General features: G+C 45.2%; 1 protein-coding gene across 1 annotated transcript in view; it reads left to right on the top strand.

Annotated features, from left to right (window-relative positions):
* The window catches only part of LOC125307089 (transcription initiation factor TFIID subunit 4-like), a 108,623-nt gene that overhangs the window by 83,314 nt on the left and 5,522 nt on the right, over positions 1 to 19,787 (top strand). Inside the window, exon 15 of the mRNA XM_048262861.1 lies at positions 7,231 to 7,234. Within this exon, the coding sequence (XP_048118818.1) occupies positions 7,231 to 7,234 (4 nt within the window). The remainder of the gene's footprint in view (positions 1 to 7,230; positions 7,235 to 19,787) is intronic.

Below are 19,787 nucleotides of genomic sequence, written 5' to 3'. Positions count from 1 at the left end.
TGCGCTGGAGCGGAAGCCAAGTCCACGTTTAAAAGCCCAATTATGTGCTACATCAGACCACAGCAGTCCACCAGAGACCGCTGCTGTGGTTCAAGCATGTGGTTTCTCCCTACCCACACACACACACACACACACACACACACACACACACACACACAAATCTATATCATGGCCACCGCTGAGAACTTGTTATGGGTTGTTTATCCTAGAAAGAGCACAGTGTCAGAGTTTGGTATTTGTCTTAAGGCATTTTTTAACAACAAGAACAGAAAACCTCCCGCTCACCAAAGTCAGAAAAGGCCATAGTGGCTGTGTACAGGTCCTCTGGTCAGATTTTGGATGGATGCTTCACTCTCTCAAAGACCAGTGAGGCTCCGGTCCATCTAATCATCTTTTCTGACTGAAAAAGTGTTAATAGTGCCAGCGGGCTTGGTCCATGGAAGATGAGAATAATGGCTTTGTTTGCATTAATATATCCACATTGTAAGTGCTCAGATCAGAAGTATGAATAAGAAAAGTCTTCTAAACCACATCAAACAAAAAAAATATTTTTTTTACCATTGTAAACATAGAACATAGAACTTTACCTATTGCTTTAATCTTCAGAATTCTAGTGTGATGGTGTATAGCTATTTGAAGGGATTTTCAATCTTTTTTATAATGCTAAGGTGATTGAATTCAACCTCAAGCTGAAGGAGGACGCTTGGTTTGATGGGGTGGGCGTCCATGTGTGCTTTATGGTTGCCAAGCCGTCTGCTTGCTTCACCAGTCCAGCGTTGAGGTGATGGATGAAGCCACTTGGAAATGGCTCCTTCTGAAACAGTTAAACTAGCTGGTGTGGCCAGCATGTGCAGCTATCTATTTATTCTGTAGCCATAAGGAAGATGTCAGTCTACGCTGTTGAACAACATCAAATACGCTCTTGATAAATGGTTCTTTTAAGTAAAGGAACATGTACCGAATCACCATGTATGAAAGTAGCATATCAATCTATCCTTTATGAAGCTTGGTAGTCATGATCTAGTCATGATGTCACCATGGTCATAATGACCATGGTGACATCCAGGATGACTATATGAGCTATAGTGTTGTACTGAGAAATGAAAGCAGTTTCAGACTATAGTGTTTATCTGAAGCAGCATCACCGACACAAGCCCCGAGCTCTCAAGCCAATGTACACATGGTTGGATAGGGAGGTAGAACTTATGGTCATGGAGACATTCTTTATGCAGAACTCCATTTCCTAAGACATGTGTTTACTGCTGCCTGTGGAGAACACGTATCGTAGATGTTATTTGACATCAACCAATCACACTGGTCCCCTGTCTCTGCTCTCTCTTCCGGTGGCCTTTGCCTAATCTAAGCATTTTTGTAGCTCTGTGTGTCTCTCTGGGGTTGCCGTATAGCGGGATGAGGTGCTGGCGCTGTCTCTGATGCAGGGAGGACAGCTCTGCTTATGCCCTGGAGGTCACCGAGTGTGCTCAGCACAAACACCGTCATGACTGCATACTGTGTAACACACACACACACACACACACTCACACACTCGAGTGTGCTCAGCACAAACACCGTCATGACTGCATACTGTGTAACACACACACACACACTCACGCACACACACACTCGCACACGCATAGTATTACACATGGATTCTGCCTCACACTGTCACTGTACAGCCACAGACTGTTCAACAGACGTATAATTACATGATCAAACTCATTGTCCCATCTCTTAGGCTTAAATATACCGTATCAGGGCCATCTCTTAGGCTATATATATATCAGGGCCATCTCTTAGGCTATATATACCGTATCAGGGCCATCTCTTAGGCTATATATATATCAGGGCCATCTCTTAGGCTATATATATATGAGTGCCATCTCTTAGGCTATATATATATCAGGGCCATCTCTTAGGCTATATATATATATATATATATCAGGGCCATCTCTTAGGCTATATATACCGTATCAGGGCCGTATCAGTGACATCTCTTAGGCTATATATATATCAGGGCCATCTCTTAGGCTATATATACCGTATCAGGGCCGTATCAGTGCCATCTCTTAGGCTATATATATACCGTATCAGGGCCATCTCTTATAGACAGGTGATATTTTTGAGATATGTGCTTCCTAGAGGCATTTTTTTGTAAAAGTTGGGAACAGGACTTTTTAACATAATTAAGGTGTGCTGAATCCAACTAGCCCTGTTCCCAAGCTGAATTTTGAGTTTATGACCATCGAATTAACATAAACAAAATGGTTGCCAAAATGGCGATTTTGGGCACTTTCATTGGGCGGATGTCATTATACCATGTAAATTAATTAATATTGTTCACAGAAATCTTCCTTGGCCAATAGATCAAGGATACAGGCTGTGAAAAAAAAACTAGTATTATGCCCATGTTAATTACCTGAAAAAACTTTTGAAAAATGTAATTGTTAAAATTTTATAACTGAGCAGGCACACGGTATTTGACGAATGAGACTTATGTTTTTTGAGGGTCAAGAAAGATGTGTAGTGATGAAATGTAAAGTTTAAAATTGTGGCCTACTGGTTAGGTCTTCGGGCTTGAAACCAAAGGGTTGCCGGTTCGATCCCCGACCAGTAGGAAAAATGTGGGTGGTGGAAAGGTTGAGCACTACTCTCCCATGCCCACATCCACGGCTGAAGTGCCCTTGAGCAAGGCACCTAACCCCTCACTGCTCCCCGAGCATCACTGTAGCAAGGCAGCTCACTGCTCCAGGTTAATGTGTGCTTCAATGTGTGACCTGTGTGTTCACTAATTCACGGGATACATGCAGAGCCTGATTTACATTACATTTACATAATTGAAGCGAATTGGGTTGGTAATGTATGTAGTCTCGGAGTAAGTTACACAGGCCTTTACCTATTTCGGTAACACTTAACGGTAAGGGTACATTAATTAATTCATGATTTATGTATTACTTCATTCATTAATATCTAATTAATCATCAGGAATTTACTGAGTTCATAGTTTGTCATTTGTGACCTCATACATGAACACATTACTAAAGTATTAGGTACGGTCGGCACATCATTATGAATTATGATGTATTAACCATGATCATGACTTTATTTTTCTGCCAAAAATGTGGTCATCACTGCTCAAATTCTGATTTGAACATAACTTTGGAGTTCTCTAAACACATGTCATTATTCACTACTTTATTTGAGGGGCCACAGACATGATGAATGCATGAGCAATTATCCTAAAATTCATGTAATCATGATGATCATGCTTAAGAAATCATAAATCATAATGATATACCCATCACACCTAATGCTTTAGTTGATGTGTTGTTCATACATGAGGTCATCATGAAGGAGAGTATATGAATTCATGTCAATTCCTGATGATTCCTAGGATAATGATGTAATGCATAAATCATGAATTAATTCATGCATGAATTCATGATAATTCATGTACCTTTACCATAAAGTGTTACCCATATTTCTTCATAACATTTGTGTTAGTAAAATGATTGCATGTCCTGTGAATTAATAGCTAGATGAATAACTTTATAACTAGTGCAAGTTCAAGTTTAAGTTACTCAGTGAACTGGACATCAATACCTTCCTCTGAAACTAGATTCTGGACTTCCTAACCAACAGACCGCAGTCTGTTGGATTAGATAACCTCACCCACTCAACCCTCACCCCGAATACTGGCGTGTGCTGAGCCCTCCTTTACTCCCTCTTCACCTACAACTGCATACCTGTACATGGCTCTAACACCATTGTCAAGTTTGCAGACAATACTACGGTGATTGCTCTCATCAGCAACAATAATGAGACAGCCTGCAGGGAGGAGGTCCAGCACCTAACATCGCGGAGCACCGACAACAACCTGGCTCTCAACACCAAGAGGACCAAAGACCTCATTGTGGACTTCAGGAAGTCAAAAGCTAGCACACAAACACACATCCTCATCAACAGGACTGAGGTGGAGCATGTCACCAGTTCATGTTTCTGGGTGTCCACATCTCTGTGGACCTCTCTTGGACCCTCAACACCTCTACCTTGATCAAGAAGGCTCACCAGCATCTCTTCTTCCTGAAGAGACTAAAGAACACAACCTCTCTCCTCAGATCCTGGTGAACTTCTAAACCTCTACCGCTGCACCATTGAGAGCATCCTCACCAACTGTGTCACAGTATGGTATGGCAACTGCTCTGCCTCGGACTGGAAAGGACAGCAGAGGATGGTGAAAACTGCTCAGCCCATCACTGGTTCCTCACACCCCTCCATCCATATATTTTTCATAGCCTTCACTTTTTATTTTTTGCCCACGGGAGATTTCTGAGATGCACAGATGTGAACAATATTAATTAATTTACATGGTATAATGATGCCCGTCCGAAGAAAGTGCCCAAAATCGGCATTTTGGCAGCCATTTTGTTTATGCTAATTAGATGGTCAAAAACTCAAAATTCTGCTTGGGAACAGGGCTAGTTGGATTCAGCACATGTTAATTATGATAAAAAGTCCTGTTCCCAACTTTTACTAAGAAATGCCTCTAGACCCATATACAAGGACTTTTTTCTTGAAATAGCACTAGTCTATTAGGCTAGATATACCGTATCAGGGCCATCTCTTAGGCTATATATACTGTATCAGGGCCATCTCTTAGGCTATATATATATCAGGGCCATCTCTTAGGCTATATATATATCAGGGCCATCTCTTAGGCTATATATATATCAGGGCCATCTCTTAGGCTATATATACCGTATCAGGGCCATCTCTTAGGCTATATATATATATCAGGGCCATCTCTTAGGCTATATATACCGTATCAGGGCCATCTCTTAGGCTATATATATATATATATATATCAGGGCCATCTCTTAGGCTATATATACCGTATCAGGGCCTACTGCCTCACAGACACACGTACAGAACTGAACATGTCGCCCCTACTTTTGAGCTGCTACTGTAGCCAGGCTCTGGGCCGGGAAGAGTGTGTGTGAGAGTGTGTGAGAGAGGAGAGAGAGAGAGAGAGAGAGAGGGGGAACAACACACACCAGCGCTCCCGCTGAGGTGAACATTCATATGCATGCAGAAGTGTGTGTGTATTTGTGCTAATATCTTAGAATAATACTTTGCATGAGGAAATCTCGTATTTCCATATTCATAGTGGAAATGTGAGATTCTTCCATCCCTATTACTGCCTTAAAAACGTTGCCCTGAAATAACGGTTAAATATACAGTTTTGACAACAAAGTTGGGCCTCGGGCAATTAAAAGATACCCATCTTAAAGAAATTAATTACCTCCCTTGTTAATCTTGATATAATTAAATTTCTGAGAAGCGCAATCCGGCAGTACCATGGAGACGCCGTGGCGCGGCGGAGAGGAAGCTGATGCGCTAGGCTGCTGACCGGGGACGCCGAGATGGCACGGCAACCAACGCAGCAGCCGTCCCACGCTCCATACACACAGACGCAGGAGCCGTCCCACGCTCCATACACACAGACGCAGCAGACACGCATTTAAGTTCAGATTCTTACAGTAACACCATATCACAAGAGACACACACACACACACACACACACACACACACACACACACACACACACACACACACACACTCTGTCAGAGGAAACTCACAAATAAACTCACATTCTCACTTTGGTGTCCTCAAAGTGACACCAACCACTTCAGCAGTCACACAACAGTGACATGCTAAAGTACCCGTGATCACACTCAGGAGAAGCAGTTGCAACCACCTCCTCCTCCTCCTCACATCTGAACTAGTGTCACAAGTATCACAATCACACCTGTCCACAGACTTCCAGACCTTCTCACCTCTCTTCTCGGGCCTCTTGCGCTTTGCACATTGGTCATCCCAGTACTGGCAGTGTAGCAAGAGAAGGCCTCATCTTTCCCCTCCTCCTCCTCCTCCTCTTCCTCCCTCCTCCTCTTCCTCCATGGTGGTGGTGAGGAAGGCCATGATTCTGTGTGCATTTCTGTCACTTACAACTTAAGAGTTATTAATAGAGCCTCCCCCCCTCCACCAAACATGGCACAAATTAGCCGCGATTGCTTTGTGTGGTATTGCACTGTGACATTATACGGAGGCAGCGGTGTTCGTGTTAGTATTTATTAAAGTTTGTTTTTGCTTCGATTCTTTTTTTATTATTATTTTTGTCAGCTGCGTTGCACAGCTCCAAAGGTTGGTGCCTGAGGACAAACCCGAGTGTGGGAAATGATCTTTCATTAAAAAATGGTGCGAGGGGGTTGTTGAAGTGGGACAGAAAGAGAGGGAGAGAATGAGAAATGGAGGGAAAACTAAAAATTTATAGTGTAGGCAAAATAAGTTGACAAACAGAATTTGCTCACATAAACGTTACCATTCAACTTTTCTGCAAGAAGATTTAATGTAGCTTTTTTCACACCATTAATACTTGGAAGCTGCTATTTGCCCTAAAGACAAAAGTCGAGCTTTGCAAGCAAAACTCAGTCATCTGTGGTTCAGAAGCAATCATGAAGCCCAGCTAATCCTGAAACACACGTGATCTTGTTACCGTGTGTTTAAGTTGGCCTCTTGTATTCCGAATACATCTAAAGTCGTTCTGTGTAGCTATCCACTTGAATAACAGATCACACTACTAAGCACCTGTAGTATGATCAGTCATTTTTATGCGGCCTGTTCTGATTTGTCCAGGACTGATCTACGCTATATGTCAGCACCCACCCACACTTTAGTTAACATTCCACACACATGCTCCGCTTACTTGCCTAATTTTAAAACATTTCATTATTAAAATATTCCCAAAATGTGCTTATTATGCCAGCTTTTCCACTTACCATGCGTGGATGCCATGTCCAGACAGAGAAGCAGCCCCCCTGAAAGTGACTTTTAATTTGAAAGGCCCTGGGTCCCTTGCCGAAGAGCGAAGAGCTTGATTAAAAAGAAGGCAGATATTGTTTGCAGATGGAGGCGCTTGAGGAAGAGTCTAATTGAATTTGTGCGCGTGGAGATGCCAGGCCGGCGCACCTGTCTGGCACGCGGCTCGCTGCAGACCGCCTGGCCATGGAGCGGTGCTCTTGAAGAATTACCTGGGAAAAAAAAAACATTCTGTCTGGCAATTCTCCTCGGAAAATCGTCCTACATTTTATTAGCGTGAGCACCAGGAATGAGTGAGGGAGGGTTGATGCAGAGCAGACGAGGATGCAGATAAAAGCCCATTTTCCCCGTAATCCCGCTCTTTAAATCATTTGGGATTATGAAGCTAATCTGAGACTGCTAAAACCACTAGTACATATGGATTGTATAAAGACCAATGTATTGGTATGTGTTTAACAAGTTCCAGGTGCATTGAGATTTATATTGGTCTCTGTAATAATGTACAGATTTGATGTTGATTTTTTTATGTTGACAAACTTCATCCTTTCCTCAGATGCTGTTGAGTATGTGTTTGAGCCGGGTCTTGCTGGTGGACACACACACACACACACACACACACACGGGTGAGTTTTCGATGGCTGTGCTCCCGCTCTCCCTTTCACTCCCCTGTGAGCAGAGATACAAAGACATCCAATTAGCAGCCGTGCGAGGCGCGGAGAAGTCCCCACCAGACACTTAATAAGGTCATGATATTTCTGTTCTCTAATGAGGGTTAATCGTGTGGTATTTGTGCTCTCTCTCTCTCTCTCTCTCTCTCTCTCTCTCTCTCTCTCTCTCTCTCTCTCTCTCTCTCTCGCTCTCTCCCCTCTCCCTCTCTCTCTCTCGCTCTCTCGCTCTCTCCCTCTCTCTTGCTCTCTCTCTCTCTCTCTTCCTATCTCCCTCCCTCCCCTGATGAATAGCTAGAACTGCCTGTGTCCATCTATACTCCACTCTTACTCAACTCTTACACTCTTCTGTGTGTGTGTGTTGTGGGCGTGCGTGCGTGCGTGTGTGTTCCTCCACCAAAGAAACAGCATCTAGGCAGCCAAATAATAAGCAGAGCTAACACTTCCCTAAGACCAAAACGTGAATACACACACACCCATACACACTTTGCTCGTTAGCATAGCCCTTCCTTCTGCCCTACTCTTATTTCCTGATTATTTTTTTTATATCTGTGCTACTCTCTGTGTAGTTTCTCATGGTGACTTGTTATTTTGTGTTTTCGTCTTGACCATTTTCCCCATATAGATTTTGAATGTGTGTTCGTATAGAACCTGACTCGTGTGGAATGCAGCCAGGGCTAAAATTAGACGGTGAAAATGGCAGCAGTGAATAAACAAGCGGTTCCATTAGGCAGGCTGGGTTATTGGCTTGCCTTGCCTGTTCGCCGGGCGGCCCATTAAAAGCTGTAATGTGTGCCCGGAGCGATGCCGAGGGGAAAGGGAGCAGGCCAGTGGAGGCATATTTCACATGCATCAGACACCCGAATTAAATAGACCAATGTTCCCTTAAAAAGACTGAAGTACATCGCTTTCTGATGTGCGTCTCAGGCTAGAAGGAAAAAAAGAGGGGGAAAAAAATTCATTGATCTCAGAATGTCCCTTGGCAATTATAAAATATTAAATCCAAGTCACACTTTTCGGCTGAGCTCAATTTTTTTTCTCTCTCTCTCTTTCTCTCTCTCCCTTTCTCATTTGATCCAGCTTTTTACTGCTTTCCATTTGATCAATTTAGAGGGGAAAAGTTAGGAATGGCTGCAGTGAAAAAAGCACTCCGCCAGAGCCAGGTTACTGCTGTGTCCACTGAAAACATGGCTACACTCATGGGTTTTTTCCAATCCCGTCATCCCACAACACTGACCACAGCCTCGTTGTCAGCACTGGAGCACACCTGCACCATCCGAAAAAACACACACACACACACACACACCTCAGTGAAGCCACAGCACAAGCCCAGGCAGCGTGGGGAGGCAGATGGAGACATCTCTCTTTGGAGCAAAGCTCCGTGGGGACGCTAAAGATTCGCCGGCCGCGGTGCGTTAGGTCGGCAGTCCCGCTCCTCCACGGCCTCAGCCGTGCCGTCCTCAGAGATTTCCAAGGGGGCCCGCGCCTAATTGGCCGAATCATTAAATCGAAGCAGGGTCTGGATAAATATATCCAGCCAGCTGTTTGACAAGGTACACAGTTCATTAGGGCCTTGGCGTGTTTGTCATTTGCCCTAATTAAGATTTAGAATCGATCATTGCGTGTTCAATGTGCAGGAGCGAACAGTCAGACTCTCCTTCATCCTCCCCTCTCTCCTATGATTTCTCACTCTCCTTTCTTTTTTCCCCTCATCTCTTTGCTTTTTCACTTTCTTTCTTTTCTGCATCTCTCTCTACCCTTTCTTTCTTCCTTTCTTTCTTCTCCCACCCCCCTTTCTTTCTCAGTCCATGTGTAAGCACAGGCTTCCGCTTGCTAAAGCTCTGGCATTTAGCACGTTGACTGCGATGGGAATTAGACATCCTGTGCTAATTAGGGAGCCCAATTAACTGTGAAATCCCCTGCACTTTTTTTGACAATTAATATCTTTAGAATTTTCAGGCTTTTTTCCCCTGCTCCTTCCACAACATTTACAGCATCTCCACCAGACCCTAGCTTCAGAGAGAGAGAGAGAACAACCCAGTGGTTTTCAGGAAACACACAGCCTGATTGCAGTTGTGTCTTTCAACAACTCTAAGAATTTAGTACTGTAGTGCTCTTGTTCAGAGTAGGCTTTGGTGGTTAGTTGGCATTAACTTGAGGTCTAACTTTTCCGGCTCCCATCAATTTAACCAAACAAGAGTTGAAGTTGCAGCGGAAAGGAGACCAAAATCAACTTACTTGTCGAGTGTGTATCAACCGTCATGGCTGAGGTTTAGCCATATGCGCTCCACTGTGTGGTTGAGCCTTGTTGTGGTCAGAGCATGTGGGGGTAGGGGCTATCTGGTTCCCATCACACCCACGCTGGCTTGATCTCACTTGCGCACAAACACGTACACCCACACACTTACACGATCGTAGCTGGACCACTTTTCTCTCACTTTCTTACACACACACACACACATGCACACTTAGGCCTGTAGAGCTCCCTCTGATTTCCATCTGATGATAACATGCCATGCTGGACCACTCAGCTCAACCTCCTACACACACACACACACACACACACACAGCCCATCTCGTCGCCGCACAGCCGCACAGACTGTCACATTTCTCTGTGATTAATGCGGGCATGTATTTTTTAGATTGCATAAATTATGGATCGGCCGCTGTAATGAACACTCTTGAATGATAGTTTTCTCTGATCTGTGACTTGGGCTGAGTTTTGTTCTCTCTCTGTCCCACTCTTTTCTTCTGCTTCTCTATCCCTCGCTCTCTTCCTCTCTGCTTCACTCTTTGTATTCCTTTGTTTCTCTCTTGATGCTGCTCCGTCAGTCCAAGCTAACGTCATTCTGCTACAGTAGATATGCTATGGCATGTTGTGATGGTGTGTTCTCATGACACCTTGCCTAGTGTGCATTAGCACTCCTAACACCCCCTGCCCCCCCCCCCCCCACACACACACACTCACACAGACACTATATTACCTGTACTCACATTTGTCACATTTCTGTGTGTGTGTGTGTGTACTAAACCATTAATTATGCACACACATATACACACACTATATTACCTGTACTCACATTTGTCACATTTCTGTGTCTGTGTGTGTGTACTAAACTATTAATTATGCACAAACATATACACACACTATATTACCTGTACTCACATTTGTCACATTTCTGTGTGTGTGTGTGTACTCTACTATTAATTATGCACACACATATACACACACTATATTACCTGTACTCACATTTGTCACATTTTGTGTGTGTGTGTGTACTAAACTATTAATTATGCACACACATATACACACTATATTACCTGTACTCACATTTGTCACATTTCTGTGTGTGTGTGTGTGTGTGTGTGTGTGTGTGTGTGTGTGTGTGTACTCTACTATTAATTATGCACACACATATACACACACTATATTACCTGTACTCCCATTTGTCACATCGCTCTGCTGAAGATGTGAGAGATCCCCCAGTCTTGGCTCACAGTGCTTGGTGTGCTCGAGGCTTTGCAATGGCAGCTTCCATTGGCTCTTAACAAAATGGCTTTGTATGTATGTGTGCACTTGTGTGTGTGTGTGTCTGTGTGTGTGTGTGTGTGTGTGTGTGTGTGTGTGTGTGTACACAAAAGCTTTTTTGGATTCGAGGCGGCGCTGCAGGTGATATCTCCTGTGGCGGGCGCCGTCGGGCCTTCCCTGCGAGCGAGCGAACAAGGCTCTTATCCCCCCTCAGGTGCAGAAAGACTCCAGCTCTTCCTTCCTGCGACATGATGCACAATTACAATTACCACCACCGACAAACGTGTGGGTTTTAAAACGAGTCAATATGTAGATAAGGTTTTAACACACACACTCAGTTGGCTCCAAACAGCCTCAGTATCTTAACGCTGCTTGCACAGGTATGAGGCGAAGCCGCGAGGCAACAGTGGGGGAAACCTGCTAGCTGCCTGTGGTTCCAGCCTCCATCAGACTAACTCACTTACTCGGGCCGAGATGCAGTAGCGGAAAACGAAGCAGATTAGATACCTGTTCACTATCACACTCGTTTTGCCTTTGACTTTCTCAAGTGAGTCACATGTCCTCACTGTGGTTTACGCTATTCCACCAAATCAGGACCATCTCATGTCTCCTTTCTTCAGCAGTAAGCGTAATGGGTGTGAAAGAGCCTTTGTTTTCTGTAAAAGTGAATTACGGCAGGACAGACGTCAGAGTGGCAGTAGAAAGGGACTGATCATGGATGTTGTTCGTTGTTCCCTTTGGGTGGTACTCTATGTGATACAAATGATAATAATTTAAACACATCAGACATGTCATACTGGGTTTTGACAATGGAGAGGGAAAATCCTAAAATGGGCTTGAATATCAGTGTTTTGGAAGACTGACAAAGTTCTCCTCAGTGGAGCTTATGTCAGAACGACTTAGCCATTGAAATCTCACTTGACTTAGCACTCTGTGAACTTTCCCCCCACCTCCTTCTTCTTTTTCTGGGGCACATTTATATAAAACATGAGGGCTATCATCGCTGTCCCTGAAACAGGGAACAAGAAACGCAGTGCTGGGTTGAGATGTCGCACACTGGGCCCTTCTCATGTCCCTTCCTCAGTTCTTTCCTCGCTCTGTTGCGATCCTCCACTCCGCCATGCGTGGAGCTAGTGTTGACTGACAGGAGCAGAGGGACTCGTGGAGGCCCTGTGCGGGGGGCCCGGGATAGACGCCCCACGTTTATGCCAATTTCACTTCAAGGTGGTGCTCGGTGTGTGTGTGTGTGTGCTTTTGTCGCCCTCGCCTCTTTAATCCCAGAGATTACCACCTCCGCCCCACGAAAGCCTCCTGCCAGCCCTCCAGTCGGTGTGCTCTTGTTCGAGTGAGCCAGAGCAGCAGTGTCGCGACAAAACCTTTTGTTGAGGTTTGACAGCTCAGGGGTCGAGAGGCCTTTCCCTCCATTTCTGCTTCTCCCTTGTTTCCTCCTCGCTGCTGCTTGCTGTTTTTGCTGAGACGCGGAGTGTTGCAAAGGGATTCGGAGCACCCCTCTTTCCTCACCCGTTAGAAGCGAGCCTAGTTCAGCTGATCCACTTTTCCCCACAACTTTACAGTTGGTGTGAGTACAAAGTAACTTCTCCCTCCACTTATCTCCATAATCTCTTTCGTAGGAATGTGTTCATTAACCCAGGTCATGTTTTTGTGTTATCTCGAAGCGGTGTTTTTCAACTTCCTTTCGCCTCTCACACAAAGACATCAAAGACAATCGTGCTAACCACCAGCATCACTCATTTGGACACATCCTCCTTAAACTAAATTATAATGCTCTCACAAAAAAGCAACAACCAATGGTCCTTAAATGCCAAGATTACCAAATCCCCACCCTCTCAGTCAAAAGCTAGGAATTAAAAATTAAAGTGCCAACCGAAATGATAGTGTGCCACGCCATTTAAAGTGGAGTGCACAAAACCAACAAGGCCTCATTAGCCGAACACTTCTGAAGACAAGCATTCTGACTTTAGACTCATTACACTTCCCCCCCATTCCAACTTTAATTGGGTTCATTTTATATATGAAACGCTTTGAATATTTAATGTCTTAAAAAGTTCCGCAGCTGGCTTCCGTTTGCGAAAAGAGCCAAAGATACTCGCCAGCGCTTGATAAATTGCCCAGGTTATCGAGACAGTTGTTAACGTTGCAATGGCCCGTAAAGAAGGCACAGAATGCACTGCGCTGATTGCAATTGGTTGTGGCTGATGGGGTGAGAGTGAGATGCAAGGGGAGGGAAAAAAAGTAACTTTTTGGGAAGAACATTATTCCCCATCACACGTGTCGGGGTCATGTTTCTGTGTTTATATTCGTGGTTGGCTCCAAAGCCAGAGCACACAGAACTCTGCGATGAGCACATTTCCAGTACGAGCCGCTGCCTCCTCTGTTTATTTGAGTAGGAACACGATGGCCCGTGTGCTGCATTCATACTAGTCCTCAATGGCCGCAGCCTAATTGCATCAGAGCCACTAGTGAGTGCAGCGCTCCCGATCAGCCCGGGCCTCGGAATATGATTCTCAACCGGAATTGTTTTGAGAGCACAATCAAATTAGCCCTCGCGATAAGCGAGTTTAGTGGAGTGCGTTATGATTAGGCCTAAAAAACAACGTTCCTTGCGAGCAGATCCTGCACAGTATCTTTGACTCTCCTCTCTCTCTCTCTCTCTCTCTCTCTCTTTTCTCTCACACACACATACACTCTCTCTCTCACACACACAGACACACACACACACACACACACACACACATACACTCTCTCTCACTCCTCATCCCTTTCCCTCCTATGTCTTTGTTTGGCTCCTTCTAGCGCTTGCGGTCCTTTTGTTACTTTCTGTCTGTTTCCAGGCGGGGAGGGAGAAGGGGAGATGGCGGGGGCTGTGGGGGTGCGGTGCGGGCAGGCGGGCGGGGCGGGGCGGGGGTTGAAAAGTTTTGAAGTGCTTTGTTTGTGAGCAGGGTTCCGGGTGCTGCACACTGTTTAGTGGGGTGACCCTGTGACTGTCTTCTGAGGAGCTTGTGTGTGTGTGTGTGTGTGTGTGTGTGTGTGTGTGTGTGTGTGTGTGCAAAGTGCTCTGGAGCGAGGCCTCGGGCACAGCTTTCATCTTCAGCAGTAACCTGTGGACGTTGGAACTCAAGGCGATGGAATTGCAGCTTTGTCAGTACACTACTAATTAGAAAATTCCTGACCCGGAGCGCGATGTTTTAATTATGTGTTGTGTCAACGAGTTTGCAGATTTAATCCGCTCTCGATACACACTCAAGTGGTGGTGGTGGTAGTAGTGGTGGTAGAGGTGTTGGTGCATCGCACGCCCCCAACCATAAATCAGTGTGGTCAGGGGGTGATGTTCAGTCATGTTGAGCATTTGTCCATTTTCACCCCCTCTCTGTCCTTTTTTTAAAGGCCTAACCTCTGCGTCTCCTGCCTCCATGTTAGTTTAAAGCCATCACATGCATAAGCAGGCAAATTAGGCGGCAACTTAAGGCATTTGCTTGTAAAAACGAGGGAGGGGGGAGGGATAAAGAGAGAGACAGAGAGAGACAGAGAGAGAGAGAGAATAAGGGCTCTGGTGTCGGCATACGGGGTCGTGAGGCTGAACAATGTGACAAGGCTGTTCTGAGTGCAAGGGAGAGAGAGAGAGAGAGAGAGAGAGAGAGAGGGAAAGAGCTGCCTGTGAGTCACTGCAGGGGAAAAAGACAGAAAGAGAGAGTGAGGGAGAGAGAGAGAAAGAGAGAGACAGTAAAGGGTTAAGCAGAAATTGAGCGGGGATGCTGGGGGGCAGGAGTGCTGCAGAACATAGCAGTGTTCGTGCGAAGGCAAGTCATTTCCCGAAACACTGCAGACACATGGCCCCAGGCGCTCCGAAACCTTTGGAGACCAAAATGGCTTGCAGGAGTTAGAAGTAATAAGGTTTTTTTTTTTTGCCTTCTTTCTCCTTGACTGAAATTCTGCACGGTTGCTATGCATCGCCATGGAGCTCGCGTAGCTGTTTTTGTGTTTTATGTGGGGTATTAAGATGCCTTTGCAACGGGCCATTTTGGAGATTTGTTGGTGCTGTAGTTGCGAACCAAATTGAAGTTGTTTGTTTTGAATGTAATCCTCCCATTTGTCATCATGATCAGAATAGCTGGGCTTTTCTTTGTGTTTTTGTTGCCTTTTATATATTTGTCTGTTGTGCCTTTTGTACTTACAGCTCCTAGGATACAGAGCCCAATGCCAGCAGAGAAAGAGAAAGTGGCCTGGTTATTTTTTGCTACACAATTTGGTTTCCTGCCCCTTTTCTGTCTTTAGCTCTGACAAAATAATGCGAGTCTGCCGTCGAGATCAAAAAGGAGACATGATTTATGTTGACGTGGTTTAACATGCTTTTTTTTTTTTTTTTTTTTTCCAAACAATATTTTGTCACCAAGTGGGAACCCGGAGGCCTAGCCCCGAGTCCAGTTCCTCCACCTACCAAGTGATTTAGGGCTGTCCATGTACAAGCCTGAACAAAAAATAAAGAGAGAAATTTAGCTGGTCCATTCTTTGTCACACTGACCCTTTCATTAGCACTTGGACGGAAAGACGGCGGAAGAAAAGCAATCTCTTCCTCCCTCTATTTCTCTCTTCATCCCTCTATTTCTCTCTTCCTCCCTCTATTTCTCTCTTCCTCCCTCTATTTCTCTCTTCATCCTCCTCTCTCTATTTCTCTCTTCATCCCTCTATTTCTCTCTTCATCCCTCTCTATTTCTCTCTTCATCCTCTCTATTTCTCTCTTCCTCCTCCTCTCTCTATTTCTCTCTTCATCCTCTCTATTTCTCTCTTCATCCTCCTCTCTCTATTTCTCTCTTCATCCTCCTCTCTCTATTTCTCCAGTCCTCCCTCTCTATTTCTCTCTTCATCCTCCTCTCTCTATTTCTCCAGTCCTCCCTCTCTATTTCTCTCTTCATCCTCCTCTCTCTATTTCTCCAGTCCTCCCTCTCTATTTCTCTCTTCATCCTCCTCTCTCTATTTCTCTCTTCATCCTCCTCTCTCTATTTCTCCAGTCCTCCCTCTCTATTTCTCTCTTCATCCTCCTCTCTATTTCTCCAGTCCTCCCTCTCTATTTCTCTCTTCATCCTCCCCTCTCTATTTCTCCAGTCCTCCCTCTCTATTTCTCTCTTCATCCTCCTCTCTATTTCTCCAGTCCTCCCTCTCTATTTCTCTCTTCATCCTCCTCTCTCTATTTCTCCAGTCCTCTCTCAGCTTTTGTTCGTCTTGGCTGACTTGTTTGCTTCAAAGGGAAGCCACGGCGTATAATCTGCACACGTACATCTGCGAATTATTATTCTAATTCTTTATACGTTTATTAGAGCTGAATAAACTCCACATCAAATACATCACTGGGGCGATGGAGAAAAGAGCCTCCGGCCAATCAGCCGACATCTGTTAACTCTTTCGAAATGTCCTTAGCTCTTACATCTTTGGGTTTCTTTCCTTCTCTGGCTCCATCTCCCTCTTTCTCTCTTCTTGATCTGTTTTTCTCTCACAGTATCTTGCTTTGTCTATTTTTTTGTTTTGTTTTGTTTTCTCGCCAAGGACTTTTTTCGTTCTGTCACCATTTATCCTCATTTTCTATTGGCATCTCTCCCTTTCTATTTTGCTTTCTATATTATACACCTCATTTCTTTCTTACAGTATGAGTCCCATTTCAATTCGCTCATGCAGTCAGTCGCTCATACTGTTTGCTATGTGCTGGTGTTACTGGTGAGGCTGCTAACAAAAAGCATAGCTGGTGCTCGCACACCCACACTCTGTAAACGCTGACGACTGTGGGAGAAACAGAGGAACAGGGAAGTTGAGCGAGTAGGAGAGAGAGCTTTCTTCTTGTTTGGGCTCTGAAATGTAGCGTGGAGACTTCACATGTGGGAAAGCTTTGTGCTCTGGCGCTCTGTCAGTCTCAACCAGTCAGTCAGATGGGCCGGTGAGGAGAGGAGAGTGCCAGTAAGCAAGAAGCATTTCACTCCTTACCCAGGTTCTAGACCTGTTTACTGTTCTGTTCACTCCTTACCCAGGTTCTAGACCTGTTTACTGTTCTGTTCACTCCTTACCCAGGTTCTAGACATGTTTACTGGACTGTTCACTCCTTACCCAGGTTCTAGACCCGACCTCTTAAGACAGTTCACTTTTGCAGCATGTTAATCTGTCCTCTTTCAGCTATCCCAGTGATTAGACTGTTCACTCACTCTCCAGGTTCTAAATCCATGTTAAATCTACTCCTTTTCTAAAAATCAGTTCACACTCACTTCAGTTTAAACCTGTCTGTTTACATCTTGTCTTCCAATTTTGTTGGACCCAGTATGTAGCTACTTATCCCTGCTTCAGTTCCTCACAAATCTGAATCAGATTTATTGGCCAAGTGTGTTAACACACTCAAGGAAGTTGGTTCAGGCTGTTGGTTAGGCTGGGTGAACCCAGCCTGTTCTGACGGCGAATTCTTTTTCGCCCTGCAGCTCAGGCTGGAAACCTGTGCATCTATTTCTGCTGCTTCCGTTACAATTTTGCCAGGACCAATCACAAGCTGGCTTATCCACCTGGCGTGCTATTGGCAGGTTTAAAACCATGACGATAGCGGGAGAGCATGGAGTTTTCGCGTCACTCTGCAAACATCACCTGGTTCGTTGGTCAGATTGGTGAAGGACTATCCAATTGCGTACAGTCATTTGAACTACCCGTTGATCACGCCTCTTGTGCAGTAGAAAATACATAGCGACTCCCCAGACCAATCTTAAAAGATTGAGCTTGGTCTGGTGAAAGCCAGACTAGCTGTTGGTGACTCTTGAGTAATAAAGATGCTGTACATATTCGCAGATGTAACACAATATGCAAACAATATGTGGAATATAATAGACAAGCAATATGCATAAAATGCAACTGTGTGTATTAGTGCAAACAACATGAACTTGCATCCCATATGGAATGCAACTGTGTGTATTAGTGCAAACAACATTAACTTGCATCCCATATGGAATTGGGATGAGTCTTTGTGCAATTGGCTGTACATGTGAGGCAGGTTGTAATAACTACCGGCACTTGAAGAAGCAAGAGTAGCTATGGCATAGTTGATAGTGGTCAGTTGTAATGGGTGATGGCATGAGGTTAAACTGCTCCTGTGTCTGGTAGTTTTAGACGCATACATACTACACAGGCTTCTGCAGCACTTGCCAGAGGGGAGGACTGTGAAAAAGGCTGTGTCCAGGGTGCGAGTCATCTGGGATGATTTTCACTGCTTGTTTCCTGGTTCTTGAAGAGTACATATCCTGTAGGGTATCGATTTCTTTTTTTGGGGATTTCTGTTCATGTCCTGAATCCAAACCAGTTGCGGCTGTGTCACTCTGCTTGACCACATGGTGCTAGTGTTGAGTCTTGGGGACGTCATACTGGCAGTATTCCGCCGTAAGTCACCGTGATGAATCATAATGCAATCCAGTTAGCTAGAGGAGTGGCATGGACATGGTTGGTGGCTATTCACTAACTACATCTGCAGAGCTCCAGAAAACACGGCTCTGATTGTTGGCTAATGTAGTCGTCATGAGGTCACTTTACTTTTGTTTACGTCACTTCACAAATAGAAGGAAACGAGTTTGTGTGTGTGTGTGTGCGTGTGCGTGTGTGTGTGCGTGCGCGTCTCTGAGAGAGAGATTGCTTTGAGTGGCATGATGTGTGAGCGCTTGAAGCAATAAAAATGTGAGGAGTGATCTGTAAACACTTCATTTCTCTTTCTTTCTCCCTCTCTCTCCTTCTCTCTATTTCTCACTTGCTCCCAACACACAAACACAGAAACAGCCAGTAGTGCCCCATGACCTGCAGGTTGCATTAACACACAGTGTTATCCCTCCTCTGTTTTTCTTTTTAATTGTGGGAGCAGACTGCAGGCTTTCCATCTCTCGTTCTCTCCCTTTTCTCTCTCTCTCTCTCTCTCTCTCTCTCTCTCTCTCTCTCTCTTTCTCTCCTTCTCTCCCCCTCTCCCTACCCCCCCACTGTGTTAATCTGGCTTGTTTTTCTCTCTTTTACCTTATATCACTTATTCCAAACCCTTTGTCTTTGCCCTCTCTCATCTATCGTCTTCCACTTTTTTGACAGTCTCTCTCACTCTCTCTCTCTCTCTCCCGTGATCCCCCTCCCTCTTTACTTCTCTGTGGCTGCCCCCCCACCCCCATCTCTCTCTCTATATCTCTGACTCCCTTCTTCCTCCTCTCTCTCCACGTCCATGCCTCCCTCTCTCCCTCTCCCTCTCTCTCTGTCTCCCCCTCTCTCTCTCTCTGTCTCTGTCTCTCTCTGTCTCCCCTCTCTCTGTCCCCCTCTCTGTCTCCCCTCTCTCTCTCTCTCTCTCTCTCTCTCTCTCTCTCTCTCTCTCTCCCCATGTATTGTTGTGCTGAGCCAGCACCTCATCTCTCGGCAGGCCCTTCGCCCGTCTGTGTGTGTGTGTGTGTGTGTGTGTGTGTGTTTGGCAAAGTGGGCCATTAACCCCAAGCCCTCAGGTGCGACCTCAGCCAAATTCAATATTGGCTTCGGCATCAAGGGCCGCTGCCAGTCAAGTTCAAAAGCCCACGTCTCAGCAGAAAGGCCAGCGCCCAGGCCAAGCTCCCTCCCAGACCCCCTTTATGCAAATCCACACACACACACACACACACACCAACACCTCCAGCTTCGAGCATCTCTGCCACCACACAATTAAAACAGAGACGGAGAAAGAG

Source organism: Alosa alosa, chromosome 14 (genome assembly GCF_017589495.1).
Source record: "Alosa alosa isolate M-15738 ecotype Scorff River chromosome 14, AALO_Geno_1.1, whole genome shotgun sequence".
Classification (NCBI taxonomy): domain Eukaryota; kingdom Metazoa; phylum Chordata; class Actinopteri; order Clupeiformes; family Clupeidae; genus Alosa; species Alosa alosa.
This window is presented reverse-complemented; position numbering and strand designations above follow the sequence as displayed.